This window comes from Echinococcus granulosus, assembly GCF_000524195.1.
Source record: "Echinococcus granulosus chromosome Unknown EG_S00060, whole genome shotgun sequence".
NCBI lineage: Eukaryota > Metazoa > Platyhelminthes > Cestoda > Cyclophyllidea > Taeniidae > Echinococcus > Echinococcus granulosus.
This window is the reverse complement of record NW_020170440.1, coordinates 278,700-289,410: the sequence shown is the minus strand read 5'-3', so window position 1 is coordinate 289,410 and position 10,711 is coordinate 278,700. Positions and strand designations below refer to the sequence as shown.

Below are 10,711 nucleotides of genomic sequence, written 5' to 3'. Positions count from 1 at the left end.
TATATATATATATATATATATATATATATATATATATATATATTGTGTGTGTGGCAACAGGAAGATGACAAATGAAGGAGAGGAATCGTTGAGAACTGTTTGATTGACAGAAGGATGATCGGTATGTGCTGTTTGTGTCTAGATAACACTTCGTCGACGATAGCGTACTCCACCGTAGAGGTAGTCAAGAGCGCGTTTTGCCAGATCTCTCCCCTCCTCCGATGCCTCGAGTGCTTCTCTGAGGGGCTCCAACCCCTCCGCCTCTGCTGCCTCCTGGGCTGCCGCCTCAGAGAGGGGATATAGTGCAGGCTCCATGTAACGTTTGTAGCGAATCCCTCCAATTAAGTAGGGCAATCGACGTTTAATGGAGTCACCTCCATCATGACCTACAGTAGCCGCCTTTTGAAGAAAAAAGGGACAAATTAGGGAGTAAATGGCGCTACTTAGGGCAACATCTTCAGTGGTAGCAAGTTATCTGTCATTTTGAATTGACCGATCAAAACGAATTATTTCCTATTAGACATTTTAGAGGACCTAATTTGTACCAAGATGGTTTAATTCAACCGACACTTTGGGTTTCACAGCTTTCACCACAATAGTAGGTGATAGGAGACAAGCATGCGCCGTCACCCCTCTCAAGGGCAAGTGAAACCCAGACACGGTCCATTAAGATGTCCGACGGACACCAATGGCAGTGAATGTGTGCAGACATACAACAGCGTGCGTTAGTAAATTCGGTTTCGCGCCCACTATGATACCAAAATTTTTACTTGTGGACACTTACAGGAGACTTCGTTGACAGATGACCTTACATCTGTGGGTGATAATCACACTAGTCATGGTGGCTCCTCTGCTTCAGCTAATACCAGTCGTACTCAGAAACATTCACAGTGTAAAGCACCTAATTCTCAATGCCTAATTAAAGGATAACCTATCGTGTGACAAGTGACAATTTTTTCCGGCGGAACAGTGGGCTTAAGCACCCATCCGCGACCATATAAGATGTGGAAAGGCGTAAACACACATGGCACCTCAGACGTAGCACAATATCTCAGCCGTACCGACCAGGCCCTCACCACCACAAGAAATGTATGCTTTTGATAAGGAGCTATGTTGAAGTTTCTCCCATTTCCCCTTCCTCCTCTATAATATCGAAGTCCCGATTTGTCCTGAACGAGGTTTAACTTCTCATTTGCCGTGGAAATCTTTCCCTTTATACGAGTGTAAAAGGCAGAACAGAGATCCTCTTGTATCCTGTTAATCTAGGCCCTAATATTGTCTTATAAATTTGGGTTCTGTTTTGCCGATTTTCCGGTTGTTTTCTTGCCTCTGAACGCGTAAAAAACATCAAACCTCTGGGTGAAATAAATTAATCCTCATTTCTTCCCCTCAAATACCGGGATGAACACTTAATTTATGGGCCAAAAATAAAAGAAATTTTCCTAGAAAATTCCCAACCTGAGGTTGAAAATACCTCGAAAAGATTGTTATCCTTCCACTTTTAAGGAGGAGGGAGAGAGGACCTTGTTTCCTGTACCAAGCGCGAAGAGAGGTAACTGCATTACTGATTGGCCCAGAGGTACCTCCAAATCGAGTTACTTTCTCCCCAAGGGCCCCAGAATTCTAAGTTTTCCTTTATTTATTTATTTTATTCTATAGAGCAATTTACGTAGACGAGGCTCCTGTCCTCTTCTGTGTCAGTTCCGCCTATTCTGTTGGTGTTACTGCGCTGAGGTAAAAACATCACCTACCAAACACCCTTTCCTCCAATGCCAGTTTGATACGCTGGCCAAGAATACTACTTAACCTTTTCCTCTCCAAGGCGAAAAAGACCACTCTTGTCCGTAAAGTGAACGAAGGAAGAGATGAAACATTGGCCTGTTTCAGTGTGGCATCAACTGGATAGGCGAAAAATTTGACCTTGCCTTTTTAAATATTAGTGGGTCTTTCTTCCTAATTCCCAATTTTCGTTAAAAGGCCTTTTAAATATCGGAATTTCCCGTTTCTTCTGTAAAAATAGTTATTATTTTTTCACCATTCTTATAACAACAAGAAGAAAAGAAGAAGAATTAAACATGGCTAATACAGTGGTTTAGGACCATCAGATGGGTAGATTTGGCATTTATTCTATGCCTACCATACCTGTGACAGCCACACTCAGTCTGTCAGTGGTTACCAAGATAGACTTCGGGTTGTTGACATGACCTCGTAGTCAAAGGTGGTCAAACACGCGTGGTGCTCTAGACGCAACAACTTTGGTGAGACGAAGACAAAAACCCACGATATGCCAAATGCGCGTAGTCTACGACACTGACGAGACTCTAAGTAGTGTTCTGTGGTGTCATACCTCAAAGTTTTGAAATGTTTCAGAAGACAAACTTTAAGCTTTGAGTTAATGCTGCCGAAAAATTACGGCTGTCTACTTCACCCCCGGTTCTTGACAGGACAAATATAAGAAGGTCCCCATATTTAATTGCTTTTTACTTTCATCTCCGCGCATTTTATCTGAATGGAGGCTCTGTTTACGTGACGACAGCTACACGTAATGCCCTCAAATTATCACGTACAGACGGATTTGAACATTAAACCTGTCAACTGTTGACGCGTCTCACTCGCTTACTTCATACATACATGCATGATCCAATGAATTTAGGGGGGGGGGGGGGCAGGAAAGAAACAAAAGGAAAGGCAAGCTTAAGACCAAGCGCAGATGAGACTAAGGGTTTATCTCTTTTGAGGTTAATTTAGAGTACAGGATAGGTACAATTATTTTTTGTTTCACTTTGAATGGCGTGGCCTTCGGGGCGGCTACTAACACGGTTTGAGTAGTATACTAGCCCCAGTACCTTGGCTTATTACGACTTTGGAGGAGGCTCGGAGCGCTACAGCGGACATGTCAAATCCTATTACTTCTTTGTTAAGCAATAGCTCTTTTGGAAGGGGAATGTGATTGTGTCATCTGAGCAGATGGCGAACACTGTAGTCTCTTCTTTCAAAATGGGGAAATAAACCACAGGTTGGTCTACGTATCTTTAACCCGCTGCGCAGATTTAATTTGCAGCAAATTTTGTTCCCAGTGTTTAAATGCCACTGACATATTTATAAAGCAGCTGACAGTAGGACTTGTTTCGAAGTAAAAAAATCACTTATCCCTGTATCATGGTGGAAAACTCAGGAAAGGAAAATAAATATTTTTCACCTATGAATAACGCCTAACATTTTGTCACCTAGAGACATCAAGGTGGTTTTAGGGTCACAAGAAGGCAGATTAAAAGAGGGGAAAGAAAAAGTACTTACTCCGTACGATTTACGAATCAAAACAGCAAAATTTAGCTATTCTTCGGTACTCGAATGAATTTCGTTTGACTGTGTGCTTGAATACGCGGACACTTCAGCTTTGGTAGGATGTTCTTGGCCTCTGCAGCGGGACGCCCTGGTTACAGCTACTAACCCGTGACTTTTTACAACCTCGGGACGCTGCAAGTATTCAGAATGGTCAAACGGGGACGACTTTAAACGCTGTAAATCACCACTTCAGTAGCGTCAGTGATGCGTTGGATATAGTTTCTATTCTTGAACCCCCTTCACTTCAAAGGCAATCGGGGTTTAAGAGACTACTGACGCTGAATATTTTCTAGGCCAGTCTACTTCTCGCCCTTTTAACGAACTCGAAATTAGACAAAAACTGGAAAATGAAGCAAATTTATTTCGTTGGGGTAAAAGAACCTTTTTGAATGTCCCATCATGATGACCCCGGGAACAATTGAATGTGCCATTTCTCAGCAAAGGCGCGGCAACTATGCCTTGCCATCAAATGAACGCGTTAATTTTCCAAAAAAGAGGCTTCGACAAAACGTCAAAAAAAGAAATAGTGAGCAGGTGTATTTTGCTTCAGGCCTAATCTCTTTTTCGTGCTTTTGGACAAACATGCGGACTGAGAGCGGCAAAGGAGGATGAGGGGTACAAAAGCCTGACGGCTGGATCTACCCCTCCTCTCCCTACGCTTGATCAGTGCTGCCTTTTCCCTCCTTCCCTCATTTATTTTTTTCTGACTCCAAGCTAATCATATTTTATTTAACAGACGCCAGTCTACTTCATCATGTTCAAATTACGCCTCGTTGGAACGCAGTCACATTTAACGAAAAATGCGAAATTGCGTGACACTTTCCATTTTAGCCATACTAGCATGTCTCGGACTAACCAGGCAGCAGAGTAGTGAATGCATAAATAAATAATACGCGACTAAATCTCGCCTTAGGTAAAGAGATGTGAAACGACCTGTCAAAGCGGTCTATGGTTGGAAATGAATTAACTTAATGGAATGCCTCAGTGCATTTTGACAGGTCCATCTCTGAGGGCAGTTTTGTATCTAGCCGCAAAAGGTGCGACAAATCTGGTGGTATCTCTGTTAAATAAACTGAATTTTAGTGCAGCTTTTAAGGTTGCAGTTGATAAGCCATGCCAGCGTCTTTCAAGGGTGTGATTTTTTTATTTGTCTCATGCAAAAACAATAAGTGGTTAAAAATATAAGTGAAAATCTCTCTCTTTGTGTTAAAATAGTCTATATCTGTTTTTAATGTCAAAAAGGAATAAGTGGACTCACATTTGCGCTCGGTGAAATTGAGATGCAGATGAGGAGAACTTGAAGATGACAAAATAAAAAACAGCTTTTTAGAGCAAAAGATACCTAAAAATGACCTATTTTAAGTAAAAATTGGCAAGAAATCACATAAAATGGACTACGAATTTATTTAAAGGCTCAAAATTGGGCTTTTCTGGTTTATCATCACCACACAACTACTGACAAAATCCCAGCGTCCATGGCTGAAGGCGAAATAAATTAAAAAAATAAGGGCAATACTTACCAAGTGGAAAACCACTGATAACCCCACCACGTACACTAACTAACGGCATCATAGGAAATTCTGGGGCCTAGACAGAGCCGGGGACTGCCGCCTTCCCTTTTTCAGGTTGTTCTGGTTGCCTGGGTCAGGCCTGAGACCTTTTATACGTGTCCATCGCTACTCCTCCTTCCCTATTGGCTGCGTCTTGTGGCGGTAAATGTGAGTTGGACCCAAATGAGCCAACTATAACGATAGGTTAGAGAGGGGGGTAGGTTGGCGCAATAATCTCTGTGATGTGTGTGCGTGCGAAGGGTGAAAAAGCATACAAGGTGAAAGTGGATCTGGGAGTCGGAAAAGGGAAGCATGTAGGGGCAGACCAGAGTCGGGAGGGCACCTTGAAAAGTTATTTGCTTAAAAGAATATTTAGATAAATTGGTAGGGTTTTAGGCACTGCATATTTTGGCTCGATGCATAAAATGCACGGTCGCTTGTAGGGCTATGCGGGGTTCTTTAAGGTCTGGTAATACGTCAGGCTATCGGTATGATGCCTCTTAATTGTGTCCTCTTCAATCTTTATTCATTTTGAGTGTCTGCTGAGTCTGACAGGTGACTGTTATTTGAAATGACCTAAATGTGATTCCAGAGTTGCAAAGACTTTTCATCCACTGCGTTGCAGAGCGTCCGAAAGCTACTGGGGAAATTGTGGTTGATCACACACACATGAACAGGTGATAATGCGCTCTAATAGGCATCAATTTTTTCCTATCTTCACCCCTTTTACGAACAGAAAGGTTTCGTTTTAAGGTTGCTCATTGACTGACATGTGAGATGGCACGACTTCTGTATTCCACAGTTCCTCTTCTTCAACCTATTTTCTCGTGAAGATGTCCTCTTTAGGATAACAGAAAAGGAGATAGTGGTCCATCCCCATTCTTCGTATTCTTTCCGCAACCTTTCAAGGTCGGATTATTTTGTTGGCTTGGATTTGGTTAAGGCTGCTATTATTTTCGTTTCAAAGTAAAATACAAGATTTGGAGAAATAGTTTAAGATTTTGTCAGCATTCGGAAGTAAAAGTGGGAACTTATATTATTTTCCTAGAGCTTATTGAAAATCCATTTCCGATTTCGAGGGTAATACTACTTATTTCAGCTTTTTAGAATTAAGCAGGTGCACGTTAAAAACTTGTACTAAACTTCGCGATGCTTAGCAATGAGAAATTTTGTATTTTTGTGATGTCTTGTCAGTACGATGGTGTTAAAGGAACGTTGATTTGCTACTGCATTTCCTTCCCGTGTGGTAGTACATTAGACGGAAAGCCCCAATTTCGGAACCAAGTTGGACTAAGATGGTGATGTTGACAGCCTGAAATCACCTTCATCCGATTTAGCCGACAATAGGACAATAAGGAGTATAAAGTCCCCCGCCGAGAGATGGAAGTACACCAACGCAGGTGAACAATCGCATAAATTATGCTAGGTAAAAAGTGTTGGTCCAAAAACTTGCTTTAAAGCGATCCAAGACTTTACAGTCTCGGCGGAAAAAGGATAAAAAGTTTCTGTATCAAAAAACAGACATCAGATTTTTTGCGTTTTTGTAACGTGTTATTTTATCACCTGGAGTTAATTTTACAGGATACTTTCCGCCAAACTTTTTGCGCTCAACTATGCTTTTCTTAGGAACTACTTACAGTAAAAATCCTTTTTTAGGTCAGTCGTTGGAAGTAAAATATTTACGTGGTTTTGCTCTTTTGCCTTCGATTGCGCACTCATAGACAGTAGAGGTTGGTCAGGCAGCGACATTATGTGCTTTGGTAGTGTTGAATTCGCCTCCTCGACGAAGATCGATGACGCCATCTCAGCGGGCGCGAGGAGCACTGCGGGCTGATCACTTGGGAAGAGGAGGAAAGGCCTCGTTTTCTTACAAAAGGGTAGCACTTTGCATCAGCGTCAAGTTTTCCCATGAAGAGATTTCATACCGCACATTGGGAGGGGAGGAAGAAGGAAGGAGACACTTCCTCTCCCTCATCATCGCCTGCCCTTTGCATTTGACAGACAGTTCCATGCAAAGTGCAGCAGCCGGTAGGAAATGAGGTGAGGTGGAAAATGGAGTTGCCACTTGCTTGCTACATGCGTCAGCTTGTACCACGTTGCCAAAATATGACAAAATGCACCTAGTGCATTATATCATCAGACACCTCGAGAATCTTCCAGGCTTCCCCGTCTTAAGTTTGCAGGGAATCCACCAAATGCTCAAACTATCCCTCCTCCCTCTGTGGAGGACAAATTTTAAGCCTGGCAAACTAAAAAAAGCAAAAAGGCGAAACTTCTGACTAAACCACTGTCTCATTTCGAATGTCTAACGGTGCCAGAAAAAAGCATTAAACACGACCGTAATAATAATAATAATAATAATAATAATAATAATAATAATGATGAAGCAGGCAGACCAGTGTGAGTCCTAAAAACAACCCAACTTCTGGATATTCTTTCTAATAGCTTTCAAAAGCTACCGCCCACTTGCGATGTTTCTTTGTTTAAAATGCAATAAAAGTTTTTGCATCACAGTAACTCCAGGTGACTTTTACCCTGACCAGTGGTTGATTTCAATGGAAGGAGAGGATTTGGGTGGCAGATGAAGTGATGTAGAGTTTAGTAAAGGTGTCACTTTTTAGGTCTTTGATGACAATGTGACATTTACCAGTCAGTTATTCCATGCGGCTGTTTGGAGCACTTGACATAAACAAATTTCATCCCCTTTTGAAACAGCTTGTCTTCAGGGGTGAACGACGAAGTCTTGGCTTAGCCATGCCCCTGTCTGCCTCACTTTTATGCCCAAGATGTCAGTTCTACCCCCAATATGCGTATCCATTGCCGAGAAAATGTGCTAATCGTCACCTGGCTGTATTACACCCGGAGAATAGGGTGAACATGGGGCAACACCTATTCTTCATCCCATCTTTAAGTGTGGCTTGACGTCTAGGTGTCTCATTACACAGAAATGGGGACTCTCTTCCAATTGGTCGCCCAATCATGCTTACTTTCAAAGAAGTCTATTTCTTTTGTATCGCATGGGTAGATCTCGATCGTAATTGCTTGGCCCACATCCAAGTGATTAATCATGTGTGTAACACACCCACAGAGAAAGGTAGCTGTACACTACTTACAGTGGGTGAGGATGAAAATTGAGTCGACTATTTGAAGGTAACTAATAATGTGTTTGTTTGCCCAATGAACTTTGGTGGAGAAAGGTTAAGGACTGCATAAAATCTTGGAAGGCAATGAGGGGAAGAGAGTGATAATCTTCTAAAATTACTGTCACCTAGTAGTATTTTTGGTTGGCGTACAACCGTTTTACAGCCTTGGCTACTACTCCTTCCCACTTGATGGGTGGATGATAAACCATGATTAAAATTTTTATCTTCACATTAACCCCTATTGGCTAAGCCCTGGTGCCACCTAACTCCCTCTTTTCCATTTGGACACGGCGATTCTTTTTTAAGCCTCCTTGAGTGATTCATCATCCACATCAAATTGGTTAGATTGTCTCATTTTGAGAGGTGCATTGCCTTGTTACTGCATCTCCCGCACATTCGAGACAACACAATTCGCGAGTAGCTTCTGCATTCTTCAAAACGAGCTCGACTCAGGTTGTAATGCAGACAAGCTCAAATTACATATGCCCAATTTAGTCGATAAGTTGACGAGGCAAAGTAGGAGAGAGAAGTAGCAAAGAGCACAGCAGAGAGTACTGTACCGATAATTGGCATGAATCCATTCGATTCAATGGATGCTTCAATGTAGGTCAGAGGCGGAGAGGTTTCTCGGTGTCCGGTGTGTGCAAGCCTTCGGATCTAAGGGGTAAGTGATTCGTTCGACTTTACTTCCACACTAGGTGAAGATTTACCTCCAGTTTAGCTCTACCGCGTGGCATGCACCAGTTACCAAGGGCCCGATGTTCACAACTTCGGATGATTGCCGCCCTGAGCCTCCACGGTTGAGGATTGTCACCCACTGATAGATGTACGCGGCCACGCCGAGAGGGGTTGAGACCACAACTACAATTAATTGGACGTTCTACCTTTAAAAGGCCATGAACATGTCCCATTATCATCTTGTGATGCGGTTGGAGTTACATGTCGATGAAGCAGATACTCGCGGGTCGGATTTTTACAGTTTTACACAGGAGATCCTTCCCTCGACTACTTTTTTACTTTCTCAAATCTTTCCCAGGCTGTTGAGATTCCTTTATCAGCGGTTCTCATTAGTATTGTTTCTCCTGCCAAATCTCTGAGTTCTTAACGTTAATGGAGGGGTAAAGCACCTCCATAAACTCCCTATCAGATGAAGAATAATTACAGAAACCATTAATTTTTTGCTACATCATCTGCCTCCTCGTCGGTCCATCCCTTCTCCTAGCCTCTTAACACACACCTCACCTCCCCCCTTCTAGCCCCTCTATCTCAAAGAGATCAAAGTGTTATGTCCTCCCATCTCTCTTAGAAGGTGGTTGGAGTGTCCAACAATTTATGCGTCTAAAACAGTGTAATGATAACACATCAGTGGCATAAAAATTCTTTAATTAAAACGAACGTTTTAAAAAAACCATAATCAAGAATTTTGTCCTCTCTTTTGTTGCCAGGAGTTCACGACCAGGGCATTCAGGCATGTGGCCTTACAAGCATCATCTGACCCTTATTTTGGGGCTAGGTGGATGGATCCTTCAGCCTCTTCAATGAAGCTAAGGTAACCGAAGGGAAAGGAGAGGAACGGCGGGCGGCCGGAGGCAGCCCATTGAGATTCACAAGAGGTGTGTACCCTCTTTATCAACGTTTAACCACTATGGTTCCCAAATACGTGGGTCAGTGACCAAGGCGACAAGTTTTCTGAGGGCGGCGCATAAGACACGAATTACCGTAGACATTCAGTCTGCCGCGCTCTATTCTCTCCATCATTGGATCAGAGCTCAGAAATAACTAGACGGTAGCGACAACACAGGAGGTATCTAAAATACACTCGTCACAGACCATCAGAAAACCTTGAGGACTATAAAGTCAGGAACTCCTCATGACGTAGGTCTCAAAACCCCATATATGGCTGTGGACGGGGAACTTCTCTGGGCCCAGGATACCGAAAAGATACGTGCTTCAAATGTCTATCTGATGACTCTAACGCCTCGGACACTTCGAGCCTCCCAAAAGCCATCCAGACCTTCTTCCACACAGGTATGTCTTCACGGCCGACCAAGGTGCTGCGGTCACCCTGCTGAAGAGAACTTTTGGGTGAGTCTTTAGGCCTTCAGCAATCAGTCATGAAATCTCCACACCGAATGTCGATGTAGCCTCTAGAGGATCGTCACTTAGATTTTACCTCACAATGATTACCCTATGGTGGTAGGGAGACGTTTCCAGAATTGTTATTCAGAACAGGAAGTGAAGTCTTCCCTTTTTGGGCAAAGGGAAAAGTCGTCTCCACTTTTACCCATGCAAAAATGCAAATGCACTTCGACCGGTTAAGTTAATCTCCTCCTCCTCCTCCTCCCCCCCTCCCTCCTCCTCCTCCTCCTCTCCCTCCGGAAAAGGTAGACTAAAACACAGTTCGCTTTTTCTACCGTTTGGGTGCGGCCAGTCAATTAGTTTTCTCTACCAAATTTAAACGAAGGTAGAAAAGGGGATAAACACTGACCTTGCTTTTTAATTTGATCAAACTATCAGTTATTTTACCCTGAAGTTAAGTCAAAAATTTTTTATTTAGCGTTTGAGAGGATGTGAATGGGGGAAAAATGCTTTACCCAACCCTAGACTCCACGTCTCGTACCCCACTTTTACATGCACGCACTCACTGTCACCTTCGTCGGTCGGGAGCCTTGA

The 10,711-nt window shown here is 42.9% G+C and overlaps 1 protein-coding gene across 1 annotated transcript in view; it reads left to right on the top strand. All coding sequences in view use genetic code 11, as the record gives it.

Moving 5' to 3' along the window:
• The window catches only part of EGR_06618 (hypothetical protein), a gene marked incomplete at both ends in the record, with an annotated part of 13,625 nt that extends 11,529 nt beyond the window's left edge, over window positions 1-2,096 (top strand). Inside the window, 2 exons of the mRNA XM_024495867.1 lie at window positions 1,660-1,734; window positions 1,941-2,096. Coding sequence (XP_024349725.1) covers window positions 1,660-1,734; window positions 1,941-2,096 — 231 coding nt within the window. The remainder of the gene's footprint in view (window positions 1-1,659; window positions 1,735-1,940) is intronic.
• Window positions 2,097-10,711: the final 8,615 nt, after the last annotated feature.